At 37.3% G+C, this 19880-nt stretch overlaps 1 protein-coding gene across 1 annotated transcript; it reads left to right on the forward strand.

The window, feature by feature from the left end:
• The first annotated feature begins 16969 nt into the window (after window positions 1–16969).
• On the forward strand, window positions 16970–19602 carry LOC112717122 (deSI-like protein At4g17486). The gene is made up of 4 exons (XM_025769227.2): window positions 16970–17247; window positions 18303–18560; window positions 18641–18928; window positions 19105–19602. Exons 2-4 carry the CDS (start codon window positions 18347–18349, stop codon window positions 19347–19349), a joined length of 747 nt encoding a protein of 248 aa, XP_025625012.1. The 5' UTR covers window positions 16970–17247; window positions 18303–18346; the 3' UTR covers window positions 19350–19602.
• Window positions 19603–19880: the final 278 nt, after the last annotated feature.

Genomic DNA, 19880 nt, shown 5'->3' on the forward strand with positions numbered 1-19880 from the left:
GATTGAATAAGTGTTTTAAAAAGAGTCTCGATCATTATTTAGAATTGAATTTTGAATCGAAATAAATTAGACTTTACTTGGTCTATATATATTTTAAGAAGACTAAAAAATATATATATTTTAAATTAATTCTAATATTATGTTATATTAATTATAAATTTATTATTTTATTTTTTTATCATATTTATTGAATTATGAAATAGATAAAAAAACATTAAATTAAAATTTGTAGATAAGTTTAAATATGAATATCAACTTCTCAATAACAAATATTTTTTTTTGTGAATGTTATAGTGTCTATCACTTTATATTTAAATTACTAAAAAAATAAATAAATAATATTTAATAAATTTTACATGATTTATTTTTTACTTTAAATATTTTATTTTTTATTTTAAAAGAGAAGTAGACAATTTAGACATCATAACAAAAATATTATAAAATTCACCTTTTTTTATAAATAAATACATGATAATATTTTGATATAAAATTTACCAAAACTCGAATTTTATCCAATTTTAATGTAACTCATAAATAATGTGATTTTATGGAACTTAGGATTGAATAAAAATTTCAAAAATCAATTCAGCCGTTATTTAAAACTGAATTCAAATCAAGGTGAATTTGATTTTATCCAACTAACCATGTCTAGGAAGGTGAATTGACAATCAAACCCAAATAGTGCAGCTAAGGCTTTGATCCAGCGGCATAATTAGATGTCTCACAAAGAATTACATAAGGGTTCGGATCTGGGATAAGTTCAGGAAGTAGAATATAAAATTCATAGAATTAGTGTATGTGTTGGCTGTTATGTCAGACCAAAGAAAAAAAAAATAGAAAAAGACAAATAGATAAAAAACTATATATATAAAGGAAAACGAACTATGTTAGTTATTAGTTATTTCAAAGTGAAGGGGGTTCCCTCTTTATTAGGCATCTCCACATCCTTTGCTTGTTGGAGTCATATGTAACGTTGCTTTAGGCTGGATGCATTTAATATAAGTTTAGAATTTCGAGTTTAAATTTTTGGATGCGTTATTTAATTTAAATTTATAATTTAAATTTAAAATTTTTGTATCTTATGTGTAATACTTTTATTATGATCATTATTGATAATTGCACCAAGTCCCGTACAATTTATCTTGTTAAAAATTTGTTTAATTTGTAGTGATCTTTACTTATTCTGACTTCTGAGTTTGGTCTTATACACTTAGTATTTAAGCATATATAAGCATAAATGATATGAAATTATATTAATTTTCATTAAATAAAATGAATATACTCGAACGAAGGGGATTTATTCTTTCTTAATCGATAGTTGATAGTTTAATAAGTTTTTTGAATATAAATAAACTTTAAAATTTTATATCAATGTATATAGTATAACTACAAGTTCAGGCTTCTCATTCACGCTTGTTATTTTTTATATGGGAGAGAGAGAAGTGTATAACAAGAAGCTGTGAACAGAAGTGTGTTTCACATTGGTATGGGATGTACAAATTGGATGCACCGATTTGTTTGTTTTATTTTTTTTTTCAAATAAACAATCACAAATCGGACGGTCCGATTTGTGAATTGAAAAAAAAAATTTAATGTTGAAATCGGACCGTCCGATTTTTATTTTAAAAAATAAAAAAAATAAAAAATACAAAACGGACTCTCCGATTTGTAATTTATTTTTTTCTCCAAACAAATCGGACCCTCCGATTTGTAATTTATTTTTCTCTTCAAACAAATCGGACCGTCCGATTTGAATAAAATACCATATAAAAGAAAAACACCCAATCTTCCAATAATAATGTATTACACATATATTTAAACAATATAAAAAAAATTAGCCCCATTCATTCATCGTTAGTTTCATGTCATGAAACTTATTTAAAATAATAAAAAGAAATGGTATAAACTGACCAAATAGCTGCAAACAAAATTGTCAAAACATAGTGTAGACAAAATTATCAAAATTAAGTGTAAATAAAATTATAGAAATAGAATACAGATAGAATTGTCAAAGGAGTTCAGATATAACTGTTAAAAAAATATAGACAAAATTGCCAGAAAAATACAGACGAAACTGTTAAAAAGAAACACAGCCAAAACTACTAGAATAGTAATGAATTGTAAAAAGAAAAAAAAATTGCCAAAAAAATGACAAATTGTCAAAGAAATAGCGAATTATAAAAAAACTGTCATTAAGTGGCAAACTGTAGAAAAGATGACGTACTATAAAAAATAGTAATAAATTGTTAGAAAGTATGGTCCAAACAGAATGGTTGAAAAGTAATTGGTTTTTTCACGAAAATTGTAAATATGCCAAAAAATGTGAAATCAACAAGAACAGAGTAAAAATTCTAAAAATAGGGAGCAAAATCGAAAAAAATAACACAAAAAAATTTAGTAGGAATCCTATTGTTACGGTGGGTAACCGGAGATAAATAAGATGGATGGCGTTGGGTGGCCCAAATGTATGAAGGAGGAGGACTCCGGATGGATCTGCAACTCGGGAGGCTCCGTCCGACTTGTGCTCGTGAGCGAATGGGGGGTGGTACCTGCAAAGACACTCCGATGCCTAAGTTAGCAAGAGTGTGAGCAGGTCTAGAGAGTATTGGGCTTAGAGATACCTGAGGGGTGTCAGTGTATTTATAGTGGTGAGCCAATAACCACCGTTGGAGTAGTGCCGTATCTTTAGGGTGTTAACCGCCCCCATTATCTTGGGGAGGTTAAGATATGGCTTTATGAAGCGGTTAGAGAGATTTTAGGGGCGGTTACTCATTTGAATGAGTGTTTATCTGCCAGCTAATCTCACATCCGACTTCTTCAGGCTAAGTCGTGGTCGATACCGACTTCTTATGTGAAGGTCGGTACTTAGCTAGACTTAATCCTTCAGATTAGGCCTTTTATTTGGACCTGGGCCTTTATCGTTGGGCCAGGGTATGAACAGTGCCCCTACTTGAGCCCAAATTTTCTTTAAAGTTTGGGTTCAAGTATTTAATCTCGGGTTCGTAGCCGACTTATTTGGAGGAAACGTGGGTCTTATAAACCGACGTGATTTCGCGACCTTTTGTTTCTGACAGTTACGTCATTTCAAGCGTCGTGTCCGTTGGGGAAGTATTGAGGGCTTTGGTAACGGTGCAATCTCATTAATGACTGCTCCGTTTTTACCATTATGCCCCTTGGTGTGTTTATAAATACTTTCCCTCTCTTTCATTTTTCCGTTTTTGCAATCTTTCAAACTTCTTCTTTCCTTGCCCGTGCTGTATTCTTGTGCTCGAAGATTTCTGCTCTTTCCAACTTTCACCTTTCGGATAAAGGTTAGTTTTATTTCTTTCACGTCATGCCTTTCGTTTGCATGTGTCTATTTTGTGGGTAAAGAGGTTGGTCTGTGGATTCTGGCTTCGTATCTTTCCTCTTTAGGGACCGTGTTTTTTGATTTTCCTTTTCTTTTTTCCTTTTGTAGGTTTCTGCCACCTTTCTTTATATATAAAAAATGGCTTCCGTAGATGTTCTTTCTCAGTGGGTTAATGTTACAGTCCTTGGGGAGGAACCCCTGGTCGATGCTGAGTTTATCACTCATCTTCGTACCCACCATCGGCTTTGTACTTCGGAGGAGGACGAGCCAAAATATGAGTTGATAATCCCGGGTCCGGAAGACCGGGTTTGTTTTGGGAGAGTTAATGAGGCGGCCCCTCATTTTTTCTTTATGTATGAATGTATGATCACCCGCTTGGGTGTTTTTCTTCCTTTCTCGGATTTCGAAATGTCTGTTTTGCGCCACTGTCGAGTTGCCCCTACTCAACTTCACCCCAATTCTTGGGGTTTTTTGAAGATCTATCAGTTTATTAGCCATGCTCTGGACTTTCCGACCTCTTTGAGGATTTTCTTCTTTCTTTTTCATATGACTAAGCCCTTTAGTGGGCTAAACAACAAACAGCAATGGGTATCCTTCCGAACCATACAAGGTCGGAGGATTTTCACCCTTTTTGACGAATCCTTCCATGACTTCAAAAACTATTTTTTCAAAGTGCAAGCTGTAGAGGGTCACCACCCCTTCTTCCTTGATGAGCACTCTTCCCCTCGCTTTCCCCTTTATTGGCTGGAGGCCTCCCCTTGCGAAAAGTATGGTCTAGATGACCTAGACGAGGTGGAGGCCGCCATTGTGGGGTTTTTCCGAGAAGCGTGGGGGAGGGCCCCATACTTGGATACAAGGAAAATCCTCCAGGGGACGCCAACTTTTGTTCAGTCTCAACTAGGTAGTGCATGCATCCCTCATTTCCGACTTGTTGTCTTCCGACTTGTGTTTTACCGACTTGTAACTTTTGCTAGTTGTTTCTTTTGTAGATATGGCGAAGAAGAATGCTCAGGAGTCTTACCAAAGAGTCCAGGAGGCTAAGGCGAAGTCCCGGGCTAGGTCCGGCGGTGCCAGGGCAATCATCTCTCCTCCTCTTCCTCCTCCTCCTCCTAAGAATGTAGGCACTCCCTCTCAACCTATTATAATTTCTTCTTCAACTTTGTCTCGGCCACTCCCTTCCGCCCAACTTCTTTCCGAGCCAGACAAGAAGAAGCGCAAGACTTCAGAGTCTGGCTCTTCTTGGGATGGTGGGGTTAAGGCGGATGCTCTTGCATTCGTCCGAAAGAACATCTATCCTTTTATAAATATGGATGATGCTTCTGTTCGAAACCACCTCACCACTCTGGCCGAGGAGAGTTTTAGGGCGGCGGGAGTTTGTGGCAAACTTTTGGACATTTTTGAGAAGAATCCCCTCAGCTCTTTGGGGGCAACCTCGAAGGTTGAGGAGTTGGAGGGGAGGCTTCTTGTTTTTCAAAAACATGAGAGGGAGTTGAAGGAGGAGAGAGATAAATTGAGGGAGGAGAGAGATAGCCTCCGGGAGAAGGAGAGCCAGCTGCAGGCCCAACTTACTATGGAGGCGAATTTGAGGAAGGCAGCACAGGAAAGTTACCAAAGTTTATTTCGAGATATTGTGGCTGTGAGGAAGGATTTGCTGAACTCTCGGAACGCTTATGCCGAGTTGGAGGACTCTATCGCTGATGGCGCCGAGGAGTCTTGGAGAATTTTCCTGGAGCAAGTCAGGGTTATTGCTCTCGACTTGGATCTTTCTCCTTTACATCCTGATAAGGTAGTTATTGATGGCGCCATCGTGGATCCTCCTGTTCCCGAGGTGGTTTCCAAGTCAGAATTGAAGACTCGGGGACAGAGGATTATTGAGTCTCCTCCCCGTTCCAAAGATGCACAGAGTTCCTCAGTCGTTCCTCCGACTTCCTCTTCAGCTTCTCTTCCTGGTCCTGGTGGCGTTCCTCCTGGCTCTGGTGGTGGTGATTCCTCTACTCCTTTGAAAAAATGACTTTAATTTTTTATGGCTATATGGGGGCCCGGCCTGTGGGTCCCCCTTTTTTAGACTTATTTATATGCTTGTGTTGGTGACCTGTGAACAATTTCTCTCTGGCCTTTCGAGGCCATTAACAAAATATTTCTGGCGGGTGCCCTTTTGAATAAGGGTGTAGAAAAATAAATGCCCTTTTTTGGATAAGGGTTCTAAGTTACCTTGTGCGTGTATGCTTTTTCTAGTTTCGATATTTCAAGAATCCTCTTGATCTTTTTTCTGAAAACCTTTTTGTTGGCTTGCATTGTTTTCTCGAGCCTTTTCGTTCAAGGGCTTTTGTGCAGCCTCTAAACTTTTCTCAGGTTTTTCCGATCTCTTTTGCTATCCTTTATACTCGACTTTGCTTTAGTGAGTTTTCATGACTTAGGTTATTTTTGTGATGTGTTTTTCATCTACTCGGAGTGTTTCCGAGTTTGTTTTACCCGGGTTCTCATTTCGACTTGAGAGTCGATTTGTTCCCGAGTTTTTACGATCAACTCATATAACCTCTTTACGCCGACTTGTACCTCGTCGTTTTATCCTGACGACCATCTAGGTCGGTTCATGGGATTTTCACGTTTTGTCGAGCTTAAGTCGGCGCGTTTCGTAGAAAGACTTAGAAAAATAAAGAAGGATATTATAAGAGATATTGTAAAAAAAAGATCTTTATTAATTGTGGAGGTACCTTCTTGCTACTAAGGGTCTTCATAACTTATTTCCCTTAGCCTCTACTATGATGCCTCGTTAAAAACCCTTCTCCAGAAAAAACCCTTTTGGGAAAAAATCATGAAGTTGGGAAAAGAGTACATCAGGGAGTAGAGTTCGCTTTTAACTGTAGTACCTTTTCATATTACAAGCATGCCACGACCTTGGTAGCTCAGTGCCGTTCAGGTCGGTTACCTTATAATAACCTTTCCCTAACACTTCCTGGATTCTGTATGGTCCCTTCCAATTTGCGGCGAGCTTTCCTTCTCCTGATTTGTTGACTCCAATGTCGTTTCTGATTAGGACCAAGTCGTCCGAGGCAAATGTTCTTCGAATGACTTTTTTGTTGTATCTGGTAGTCATCCTTTGTTTCAATGCTGCTTCTCTTATCTGGGCGTCTTCTCGGACTTCGGGGAGCAAGTCGAGCTCCTCTTTGTGTCCCCGCACATTTCTGACCTCGTCGTGGAGAATTACCCTTGGGCTTTGCTCATTGACTTCTATTGGAATCATGGCTTCTATGCCATAGACTAGTCGGAAAGGTGTTTCTCCTGTGGCGGATTGGGGAGTTGTCCTATAAGCCCATAGCACCTGAGGGAGCTCTTCAGCCCAAGCTCCCTTTGCTTCCTGTAGTCTGTTCTTTAGTCCTGCCAGTATGACTTTGTTGGCTGCCTCGGCTTGCCCATTTGCTTGCGGGTGTTCCGCCGAGGTGAACTGGTGTTTTATTTTCATACTGGCTACTAAGCTTCGGAAAGTGGCGTCGGTGAATTGGGTTCCATTATCCGTAGTAATGGAATAAGGTATCCCATATCTTGTGATGATATTTTTGTAAAGGAACCTGCGACTTCTTTGAGCGGTGATAGTGGCTAGCGGCTCTGCTTCTATCCACTTTGTGAAGTAATCTATTCCCACGATCAAGTATTTGACTTGTCCTGGCGCTTGGGGAAAAGGACCTAACAAATCCATTCCCCATTTTGCGAAAGGCCACGGAGAAGTGATACTAATGAGCTCTTCTGGGGGAGCCACGTGGAAATTTGCATGCATCTGGCACGGTTGACACTTTTTCACAAATTCTGTGGCATCTTTTTGTAAGGTCGGCCAGTAGAATCCAGCTCGGATTACTTTTCTGGCTAGTGATCTTGCTCCGAGATGATTTCCGCAGATCCCGCTATGTACTTCCTCCAACACCTTGGCGGTTCTTGAGGTCGGTACGCACTTTAACAATGGTGTTGATATCCCTCTTCTGTAGAGGACATTTCTCATCATAGTGTAATGTTGTGCTTCCCTTCGGATCTTTTCAGTTTCTTTCTCCTCTTTAGGGAGGATGTCGAATTTCAGGTATTCGACTAAGGGATTCATCCATCCGAGGTTTAAACCGACTACCTCAAGTACCTCTTGCTTATCTTCTGTTTTTGCTACCGAGGGCTCTTGGAGGGTTTCTTAAATCAGGCTTCTGTTGTTTCCTCCTGGTTTGGTACTTGCTAACTTGGATAGGGCATCCGCTCTGCTATTTAGATCACGAGTTATGTGTTTGACCTCGGTTTCTGCAAAGCGCCCAAGGTGCTCCAAGGTTTTTTCCAAGTACTTCTTCATATTAGGGTCCTTGGCCTGATATTCTCCGCTGATTTGGGAGGTCACCACCTGGGAGTCGCTGTATATCATCACCTTTGTAGCACCGACTTCTTCTGCCAATTTTAGTCCGGCTATCAAGGCTTCATATTCTGCCTGATTATTTGAAGCCGGAAATTCAAATTTTAAGGAAACCTCTATCTGGGTTCCTCTTTCATCAACTAGTATTATGCCTGCACCGCTTCCTGTTTTGTTGGAGGATCCATCTACATAGAGTTCCCATGTAGTCGGCTTTTCCTCTTGATCTCCTGCGTATTCTGCCACAAAGTCGGCGAGGCATTGGGCTTTGATTGCTGTCTGAGTTTCATATTTCAAATCGAACTCGGAGAGCTCTATCGCCCATTGAACCATTCTTCCTGCAACATCCGTCTTTTGGAGGATTTGCTTCATGGGTTGGTTCGTACGGACTCTGATTGTGTGTGCTTGAAAGTAAGGTCGTAGCCTTCGTGAGGCTATCACTAAGGAGTAGGCAAACTTTTCTAGTTTGTGGTACCTTAGCTCAGGGCCTTGTAGGACCTTACTGACGAAGTAGACCGGGTGTTGTCCGACCTCGTCTTCTCTTATTAGGGCTGATGAGACAGCCCTGTTTGCCACGGATAGGTATAGGACGAGGTCCTTCCCTAGTATTGGTCGGGTTAAGATAGGAGGCTGGCTTAAGAATTTTTTGAACTCTTGGAACGCCTCCTCGCACTCCGGAGTCCATTCAAATTGGCATCCCTTCCTTAATAAGGAAAATAGTGGAAGGGATTTTGGTGCCGATCCTGCCAAAAATCTGGAGAGAGCTGCAAGTCGGCCATTGAGCTGCTGAACCTCTCTCAAACAAGTCGGGCTTTTCATTTCTAGGATGGCTCTGCATTTATCGGGATTGGCCTCAATCCCTCTTTGTGTTAGCATGAATCCTAGAAATTTCCCTGCCTCGACCGCGAAGGCGCACTTTGCAGGATTTAGTCTCATCCCATGCAACCTTATGGTATCAAAGACTTGTGAGAGGTCAGTTAAGAGGTCGACTTCTTCCTTGGTTTTTACTAACATGTCGTCGACGTATACTTCCATTAGGCTCCCCAAGTGGGGAGAAAACACTTTATTCATCAACCTTTGATACGTGGCTCCTGCATTCTTTAATCCGAATGGCATGACCACGTAGCAATAGTTTGCTCTCGGTGTGATGAAAGATGTTTTCTCCTGGTCGGGCTCGTACATCGGGATTTGATTGTATCCCGAGTAGGCGTCCATGAATGATAAGTATTGGTACCCTGAGCTGGAGTCTACTAGGGTATCAATGCTTGGTAGGGGATAAGGGTCCTTAGGACATGCCTTATTTAAGTCGGTATAGTCGATGCACATTCTCCATTTACCATTCTGTTTTTTGACTAGCACTACATTGGCTAGCCATGTTGGGTATTTGACCTCTCTAATAAAGCCGGCTTCCAGGAGCGCCTGTACTTGCTCCTCTACTATTAGGGCTCGTTCCGTGCCGAGCTTGCGTCTTCTTTGTTGCACAGGTCGGGACCCCGGGTAAACCGAGAGCCTGTGGGACATGAGCTCGGGATCAATCCCGGGCATGTCAGAAGCCTTCCATGCGAAGAGGTCGGAATTAACTCTTAGGAGTTCGGTCAACCCTTGCTTTAGGGTTTCCCCTAGGTTGGCTCTTATGTAAGTGTTTTTTCCTTCCTCCCCCCCACGACTTGTATCGCCTCGGTTTTTCCTCCCGGTTGAGGTCGTAGCTCTTCTTTGGCCCTTGCGCCACCGAGCTCTATGGTGTGGACTTCTTTGCCCTTTCCTCTCAGATTTAGGCTTTCATTGTAGCATTTTCTCGCCAATTTTTGGTCTCCTCTCACCGTTGCTATTCCTGCTGCGGTCGGAAATTTCATGCAGAGGTGGGGAGTGGATACCACTGCTCCGAGCCGATTAAGGGTAGTCCTGCCAATTAAGGCATTATAGGCTGACCCTTCATCAATGACTATGAAGTCTATACTCAGAGTCCTTGATCTTTCCCCTTTTCCAAAAGTGGTGTGAAGGGGTAAAAATCCTAATGGTTTTATTGGCGTGTTCCCTAATCCGTATAAGGTGTCGGGGTAGGCTCTTAACTCTTTTTCATCTAACCCTAGCTTGTCGAAAGCGGGCTTGAAAAGGATGTCCGCCGAGCTTCCTTGGTCTACTAGGGTTCTGTGGAGATGGGCATTGGCTAGGATCATAGTTATCACCACGGGATCGTCGTGCCCGGGGATTATCCCTTGCCCATCTTCTTTTGTGAATGAGATGGTAGGGAGGTCGGGTGACTCCTCCCCGACCTGGTAGACTCTTTTGAGGTGTCTTTTGCGAGAAGACTTGGTGAGTCCTCCTCCCGCAAATCCTCCTGAGATCATATGGATATGCCTCTCTGGAGTCTGTGGTGGTGGATCTCTTCTATCCATGTCATCTCGCTTTCTCTTTCCGTGACTGTCCGACCTTTCCATGAGATATCTATCAAGCCGACCTTCTCTAGCCAGCTTTTCTATCACATTCTTAAGGTCGTAGCAGTCGTTAGTGGAGTGACCATATATTTTATGGTACTCACAGTAATCGCCGCGGCTTCCCCCTTTTTTATTTTTAATAGGTCTAGGGGGTGGCAGCCTTTCGGTGTGGCAAATCTCTCTGTATACATCCACTATAGAAGTTTTTAGAGGAGTATAAGAGTGATATTTTCTGGGCCTCTCGAGACCGAGTTCTTCCTTTTTCTTGGCTTCCCTTTCCCTCTCCTTAGTTGAGGGAGGGGGCCCAGATCGCCAACTCAGGTCCCTTAACTTGGCATTCTCTTCCATATTGATGTACTTTTCAGCCCTTTCTTGTACATCACTTAGAGAAACGGGGTGCCTTTTAGATATGGACTGTGAGAAGGGACCTTCTCTGAGCCCATTGACTAGCCCCATTATGACTGCCTCTGTGGGCAGGTCTTGGATCTCTAAACATGCTTTGTTGAACCTTTCCATATAGGCTCGTAAAGACTCTCCGACCTCCTGTTTTATTCCCAGGAGGCTCGGTGCATGTTTTACCTTGTCTTTCTGAATTGAGAACCTCATCAAAAACTTCTTTGAGAGGTCTTCAAAGCTAGTGATTGATCTCGGGGGAAGGCTATCGAACCACTTCATCGCCGCTTTTGATAAAGTGGTCGGGAAAGCTTTGCATCGAGTAGCGTCGGAGGCATCGGCTAGATACATCCGACTCTTGAAGTTGCTTAGATGATGCTTTGGATCCGTGGTTCCATCATAGAGGTCCATATCAGGGCTTTTGAAGTTTCTTGGAACTTTTGCCCTCATTATGTCCTCGCTGAAAGGATCTTCTCCGCCCGAGAGTCGTTCTTCTTGTTCGTCGCGGGAGTTGTGACTCTCTAGGGAGGATTCTAGCTGTAAGAGTTTTCTTTCTAACTCTTTTCGCCACTCCATCTCCTCTTTGAGGTACTTTTCAGTTTCCTATTGCTTCTCCCGCTCTTGCTCCAATTGTTCCAGGCGGCTGTGGACTAATCCCATCAGTTCAGCTACGTGGGATGGTCCGCCTTTTTCTGATTCGCGCCCCTCTGAGGAATTCACCTTCGGGTTCTTCACTCCGGAGGTGCCTTCTCTATGTTGATTATTACCTTCCTGGTGTAGGGCTTGATCCGCATCGTTATTGCTCATGTCCAGATTCTCTTGTTCGGAATCTGTTTCGACATGGCCTTCTTCGTGGGATCTGTCCGCCATCAAGGGATGATCTCTCGGTTCCCCGGCAACGGCGCCAATGTTACGGTGGGTAACCGGAGATAAATAAGATGGATGGCGTTGGGTGGCCCAAATGTATGAAGGAGGAGGACTCCGGATGGATCTGCAACTCGGGAGGCTCCGTCCGACTTGTGCTCGTGAGCGAATGGGGGTGGTACCTGCAAAGACACTCCGATGCCTAAGTTAGCAAGAGTGTGAGCAGGTCTAGAGAGTATTGGGCTTAGAGATACCTGAGGGGTGTCAGTGTATTTATAGTGGTGAGCCAATAACCACCGTTGGAGTAGTGCCGTATCTTTAGGGTGTTAACCGCCCCCATTATCTTGGGGAGGTTAAGATATGGCTTTATGAAGCGGTTAGAGAGATTTTAGGGGCGGTTACTCATTTGAATGAGTGTTTATCTGCCAGCTAATCTCACATCCGACTTCTTCAGGCTAAGTCATGGTCGATACCGACTTCTTATGTGAAGGTCGGTACTTAGCTAGGCTTAATCCTTCAGATTAGGCCTTTTATTTGGACCTGGACCTTTATCGTTGGGTCAGGGTATGAACACCTACGAATAATGACACATCAACTGCCACATCATTTGCCAAATCAACATTGCGATAACACATGGCAACATAATATAAGTTGACGATACCATGTCAGCATGCTAATTACGAATAAGCCCTAATCAACGTAAGGTCAATGGCGAAGAATGTCAACCAGAAACATGGGTTAGAACATAGAAACGTGTTGGACTAATAGGTGAAAGATTTGGACCATTGATATGGAAGCAGATCCAACGGCGAAGATGATGTAAAATCAGAGCTGTTGATCTGACCCATTAATTAAATGATCTATAATGAATATAGAAATAGATGGAGAGAGAAGGAGCGATCGACTTCTGGAGGAGTATATATAGATGCGTATGGAGGCTCTGAGAATAGTGATTTTAGATGCGTTGAACTCGGGATGGAGAGATGAACATAAGGATGTGAGTGGTAACGAGTGAAGACGCTGAAAAATTGATAAAAATGGGTGAAAATATTGCGAAAGGTGATAAAGGTGGTGGTTGACGTGCAACAGCACTTCAAGTAATGCATGTGAGCACATTTCGCAGCAGCAGCAAATGGTGGAGATGGATTCTGTCATCTCAAAACGCAAGACAAAGATAATGGCAAAGTCTGGAAGTATACTGCGAAAAAAAGCAATGCTAACGGCCTAGTAACATTTGTAATTAGTAGCCATCAACTAGCCATCAATGATGATTTGATGGTGTGAGATTGATGTGAGATTTCATCCAATGGCTCACTTTTTTCTGCTGGTTATATACTGGTCAAAATGCAATAAAATTGTTGGCCCTCTAGACTTTTCCAAAATTTAATCTATGAAAACTGAAACATCGTGAAGGATTAAAATGTAGTTTATGACAAAAAAGAGTATTGTTAAAGAATGATTGAAAAATAAGAGAAAAATACTGCAATAGAAAAAAAAAGATTTTGGCCATAAATAAAAAAATTCGAAAAAATTATAAAAAATACCATGACTCTCATCTCATGTTAGAACAAGAGAAAAAACTAAAAAAATAAATTTATTCAAATGTGTTGATAATAAAACCATACAAAACTATTTTATAAATGCATATCTAACTACTATTGTAAGTAAATCTATCCGTTACACGTACTAACAACTTTAATAATACTCTAATAATTTTTATAGTTTCAAATATGTACTTCACAAGTTAATTTGAAATAACGAAAAAAGAAAAATATAAATTAAACTAAAGAAACCAAAAGAGAATGATGCATCTCAATGCTAAAGTGTGAAATAACAACATTCTTTGGTTTTATATTAAATTGCATTTGGTTGTTAGTTAGCATACGAAATACTATTCTATTTTTTTTCTTTAATGAAAATTTGAACTCTTTTAAGTATCTGAAATAGGTGGAGTTCATAGGATTCCCTGAAGCATCTCCAGATACATAGAAGAACAATATAATGTATTATATTATTCAAAGGACGATTACACATATAATATACTAATCACATTCCAGCTGTTTCATCATGAACGTGTGGAATCCTTATTTTTTGTTACAACTTGTGTATCCCAAAAACACAAAAAGGAAAACGAAGAGAAAAAAGAAACTAAGAAAAGGATTATGTTTTTTTTTTTTTTTTTAAACTAAGAAAAGGATTAAAATGTGTAAATACTGCATAATATGATATAGAGTAAAGCATATCTTTTGTTTCTGAAATTTGACAAAAATTTTAAAAATATCATTAAGTTTTGTTTTGTTTGAATTTTGTCTCAAAAATTTTCGATTTGCATCGAATATATTCTTGATGGCTAAATTTTAAAAAAAATTTAAGACCAATTTAATAATAATGCATGGAAATTATACTTAATTTGCTTGTGTTGAGGGTTGTTCTTATAAAATTATTGTTGAATTAGTCTTAAATTTTTTGAGAAATTAATCGTAAGAAGTGTATTTGATACAAATTAAAAACTTTTGAGATAAAATTGAAATAAAATAAAATGTAAGGATATTTTAAAAGTTTTTGTCAAACTTTAAAGATAAAAAATATATTTTACCCTATGATATATTTAAAAGAAAAGAAATATATTAGATAAAATATACCATGGGATATTGTATTTTTTTCTTTTAATTTTTATTGACCAAATAATTTTTTTTTTTTTGCAATAGCTAGTGATTATATTTTAATATTTTTCTTTTTAAAGTATGCTCAGATTAGAGTAAGGATTTTGACTTGAGAATTTAAGGTGTTATACTCTTTTACATTAAGTATCAATTGGAAAAAAACACAAATGCTTAGTATATAATTTACATTCAAATGTTTAGTATATTTATAAAATATATAATACGCAAAAATGTATTATTAAGGGTAAGTATTGTTTTGGTTCCTAACGTTAAGGATCAGAATTGAAATTGTCCTCAATGTAATTTTTTATTTAGAATTATCCTTAACATTTTATTTCGTATTAAAATCCTCCTTTTAAATTCTTATGGACAAAAATATCCTCTACCACTATCAGCACCTTTACCACCACTACTACCTTCCTTACTTCACCACCACCACCTTCCTTACTCCCATTAAATAGTAATAATCAGATTTAAGAACACCAACAATAATACATTCAAATTCAAAAACAACAACATCAAATTCAATAGAAAAATAAAAAATAGAAAAATCAGAAACAGATGCAGAAAAAGAAGCAAATTCAACAGCAAAATTTAACAGATGTAGAAGAAGAAGCAAAATTCAGATGCAACAGCAAAAACAGATGCAGAAACAACAAAAATAACAAATTCAACAGCAAAAACACCAAATTTAACAGCAAAAACAGCAGAATCAAAAACAAATACAGAAGTCGAAGCAGATGCAGAAGCCGAAGCAGACCCACTGGCGCTTCGTCCTCTCTCCTTTCTCGCGCATCTCCTCTCTTCGCTGTTCTGCTTCCCCGACGGCAGCTCGTGGGCTAATCGACAGCGACGGCTCAGCGGCGTGGTCTCCCTCCAAGGCCAGATGACGACGCAACGGCGGCGGTGAGTCCTAGCAGCGACGGCGGCTGCGAGCCCTAGCAGCGACGACGCATCTCCTTTTCCTCTTCTCTTCTCCCCCTCCCCCTTTCTCCTTGCACCTTTTTCTCCCCCTCCTTTTTCCTTTTCCTTTCTCCCCTTTTCTGGCGTTCTTTTCTTCTTCTTTTTTTTTTTAAATTTTGCTTATTTTTTATTTATTATAATAGGAATATTTTTGTAATAAAATAAAAAATTTTATTAAAAAAACGATTTTAATACGAAATAAAATGTTAAGAATGATTTCAAATAAAAAATTATATTAGAAACAATTTCGATTCTGACGTTTAAACGTTAGGAACTAAAACAATTCTAATCCTGTTATCAATATATAAGAGGCGTATTATTTTATCATTAAAATTTTAAAAAATATTATAAAACCTAATAACTAAGTATTACATTAAATATTACTATTAGTATGTATTAGTTAGTGAGAATTGCTTAATCAAAATAAATTAAGAAAAAAAAAGACCAGATTTCGATAAAGCAAAAAATCCAGAAAGAGATAGAGTGAGTCATCATTCAACGCAATATGACATTCAGTCAATGTCAATTTGTCAAATCCGGACAGAATTTCTTTCAGGTTTTTACTTTTACTTTTAGTTGCAAAAAATATTGTTTTTTTTTTCAATGACTAATAATCTTGGGGATGTTAACTTTTTTTTAAAGAAAAATTGCCAATATTATTTAATTAGGGTTTTTTATATATGGAGAAGATCGAAAAAAATGTAGGAAAATATTATATAATTACAGATCATCTATTTTTTCATAACCAAAATTCAAGTAAATTAAACACTAATCATTTCATTAGGTCAAAGTATGTCTCTTTAGTCTTTACTCTAAAGATTTACACAAATTCTTACAAAAATACTTACAAATAATTATCCATTACAATGATTATTTACCATAATTTCACATTTTCATATAATTTAGTTGGCATTTTACTTTGTTAATTCATAGTAAGAATTTATATCAATGTATAAGTATTACTTTTACTAAAACAAACCTTACAATATAAAAAAATAAAAATAAAATCTTAAAGCTAATATAAAGAACTACTTTTGAACCCCAAAAAAATAAAAATAAAAAGAGGAAAAGCAGTGTATTTGCACATAGAAAAGTTGTTTAAAATGGGCTTATATGTTTATTGATACTAGATTACTAGTGCATGAAAATTTAAATATCATTTAAAATTAAATATTAAATAAAATGATAAATAAATTTTTAAAAATTTATACTTTGGAGATATTAGTTCCTAAAACAAAATACCAATAAAGTTTTACATGATAGTAGATGTAGACAGACTACTTTTAAATTAGCCGCTATGATTAGAGTGAAAAATCTTAATTTAAACTAACTTGTCTACGTTTATTATCTTAGAAGGCTTTATTAGTATTTTTTTTAAGAACTAATCTGTTCGAAATATAAATACCCATGAATTTATTTGTTATTTTACTCTAAAATATTTTACAAATAATTTTTTAGGTTTAATTACTCTGTTGGTCCTTATAGTTTTACGAAATTTTTAATTAGGTTCCTATATTTTTTTTCCTTTTAATTGAGTCCTTGCACCAATTTTTTTTAATTTGGTCCCTACACTTTTTTTTTAATTTATTTAGGTCTCTATACCAATTCTTTTTTTTTTAGTTGGGTTCCTATAAAATTAAGCCAATTACTACTAAGAAGGGTTTAATTGAAAAAAAAATTAGTACAAAGACTCAATTAAAACGAAAAAAAGTATAAAGATCTAATTAAAAATTTTACAAAATTATAAAGACCAATAGAGTAATTAAACCAATTTTTTTTTTATTGTGAAGGGGCCAGAGGCCCAAATTAAACCAATTTTTTATACAGAATGTATTATAAACAAAATAAATATAAAATATGTGAAATTAATGAAATTATGATTGAAATGGTGATTGGTCACAAAAGAAGACAAAGCAGCTGCTTGTGTCTGCACTCTGCACTCTTATTAGTTATTACACAAAAATATAACCCAAAAAAAAAAAAAGATATCTTTCTTTCTCTCTCTTTCTCTTTGTTCAATCACTTGAAGCCTCTTACTCTAATAATGTGTGTTTGTGTTGTGCTTTGTGTCAGAAACACACTGTGAGTTTCAGAAACACATTGTTGTGTTCCTTCCTCCAATGCCTTCTCTTCTTCACTCTTTACCACTTACAATGCCTCTCCACAACTTTCTTCACTTCACTCTCTCTTCTTCAACTACAGGTTTCTTAATCTTATGTTAATCTCTCTTGCATTTCTTCTTCTTTTGCTCCTATGCTTTCTAATCTGATCTATACTCTTCAACTTTCATTTTTCTTATTTTTTTCAACTGTTTTAGCTCAGATATGAGTTAGATCTTAATTACTGTTAATAAAATCTTACATGCTCTAAATTTTGCTTAGTTTGAAGGTTGGAAATTAAGTTGTTACAAGTTCATGAGGAAAAAGGAAAATTAGAATTTTTTAGTTGTTGAATCTGGTGTGTTGGCTAATGAGATTTAAAAACTAATCTGTTTAGTTTTAAAATAATGTTCAAAAAATAAAAACATCACAATCATTCCTTGTCTTTTGGAAAAAGCTGATGCTATTAGTATTAATCCAAATTCAGGTTATTAGTTACTTAAACCTTTTGAAACAATCTTTGAATTTTATTTCCCCCTTCTTCTTGTTCTTATTTTTCTTAAGATTCCAGATGGGACATCATTACTCTTACTGAAACAATCTATGAAGGCATAGATGGTTTAAAATAAAATAAAACTGAAGTATAATACTATACTATAAAAGAATCCAATGTTAATGTCTTTGAATTATTTTGTGGGCACTGCATAAGCATATGCTATGCTTCAGATACTGCCTTTTTGTTTGGCCCAAGTAGGGTCATATATACTAACAAATTGATAATATAACCAAAAGATCTTCACTATTTGTGTCTGTTTGAAAAAGATATAACAAAAAATCTTTACTATCATAGAATACTCAAAGCCCCTTGTGCGGTCTCTTGCTTAAATTCCAGTGATTAGTCTCAAATCCATGATTAAAATTCCACAGATTTTGAACTGTGTATGAAGTTTGAACATAAACTACTAAACATCCTTGTCTTATCAGAGTACATAGCTGATATTATTGCGAATTATGTGGCTTGCAATGATAAGAAGTATCTTAAGTTGAAGAACATGGATCTAGGTTGATGATAGTATCATTTGAACTACCTAGGTAACATGATAACTTAGTACTTAAAATGTTCTGTCCTTGGTCTTAAATTTATATGCTGATATGCAGGTAGGTAATATAGTTATTAACCGGCTCCGGGTACCATCACTAAAATGAAATCAGGATTTAAGAGTAGCTGGCATTCTGTGGTCCGTCTTCGGCTCAAAGACAAATCAGCCACCCCATTTTGCATATTCTCTAAAGTGAAATCAGCTGGAAGCATTATTCCTGGGAAAGCACCTGTTTATCTCAATGTATATGATTTGACAACAGTAAATGGCTATATGTATTGGGCAGGCCTTGGAATTTTCCACTCTGCTGTAGAAGGTAAGCTTTTACAAGTTACTTCCCTTTTTGTTTCCATGATTATTGTCTGAGACAGAGTTGTTCTGTTCTTGCACTGGCAGTTTATGGAATAGAATATGCATTTGGAGCTCATGACTATCCAACAAGTGGTGTGTTTGAGGTTGAACCAAGGCAGTGCCCTGGCTTTAAGTTTAGGAAGTCTATATACATGGGAACTACTAGCTTGGATCCTCTCCAGATTCGAGACTTCATGGAGCGCCAATCTGCGAATTACAACGGCGATACATATCACTTGATTGTCAAGAACTGCAACCATTTCTGTGAGGATATTTGTTACAAGCTCACTGGCAATTCTATCCCAAAATGGGTCAATAGACTTGCAAGAATAGGTACATGAAATTTTCTTCAAAAACCACATTTTTTTATGAACTAATTTGCACTCCACAGTCCACTCCATCCTAAAATCTTAGCCAAGGAACTGAGTTACTTGATGATAATTTTCCAGCCTCTATAGCAAGCAAGATTACTACATGTGTTTAACTGACTTAAGATGTGTTTCTTTTAGGTTCCTGTTGCAACTGCATACTTCCAGAATCCCTTAAAATAACTACAGTTGAGCATGATCCAAATTTTGAAGGGTGTGATAATGAAAAGAGGAGGCTAAGAACAGCCTTCAGTTGCTTGTCATCAATCTCAATGCCACAGAGGGAAGTATCAATGTCTTCATTATTTATGCACTCTCATTATAAAGGTTGCCTACCACCTTGGGAGTTAAAGAGATCCAAAAAGGGATCACCAAAGCAAAAATGATAACTATTCTTCTTCTTCTGTAGAGTATCTATTGTGTTTCTGGTTAACTCAAATCTTATCATCATCATCATATAATTCAGCAACTCTAGAAGTGCAAAATTTTCTGTCCATAGTCATCATTTTGAATATCTTAGCTTAAGGATTTGGCAGTTTTCATTATTTCTTTTCTTTGTTTATTTGTTTTGGGTTGTAATATTTTCCTGATTGTGAATTCATGTCAAATGTATAATGTATTATTATTATTGATGTGCTAGAAGCAGAGCTTCTCTCAACTAAGATACTTCATTTCCTTCATATCCAGATCCAGCTGCTGCTTCTTTGATGAGAAGTAACTCAAAAATCAAAGTCAAAGTCAAAGATAACGTCAACCTTAACAAAAAAATCAATAAACTAATCTGTATTATTATTATTATTTAAAAATAACTAAAGTGAATCTTTTAAAGTTAGTTTGTATTTTTTAAAATTTAAAAATCTAATGTACTTTATATATTAACTATTTTTTAAATGTAACAATTAAATTTATATTTTTTA

This window comes from Arachis hypogaea, chromosome 10 (genome assembly GCF_003086295.3).
Source record: "Arachis hypogaea cultivar Tifrunner chromosome 10, arahy.Tifrunner.gnm2.J5K5, whole genome shotgun sequence".
Lineage (NCBI taxonomy): Eukaryota > Viridiplantae > Streptophyta > Magnoliopsida > Fabales > Fabaceae > Arachis > Arachis hypogaea.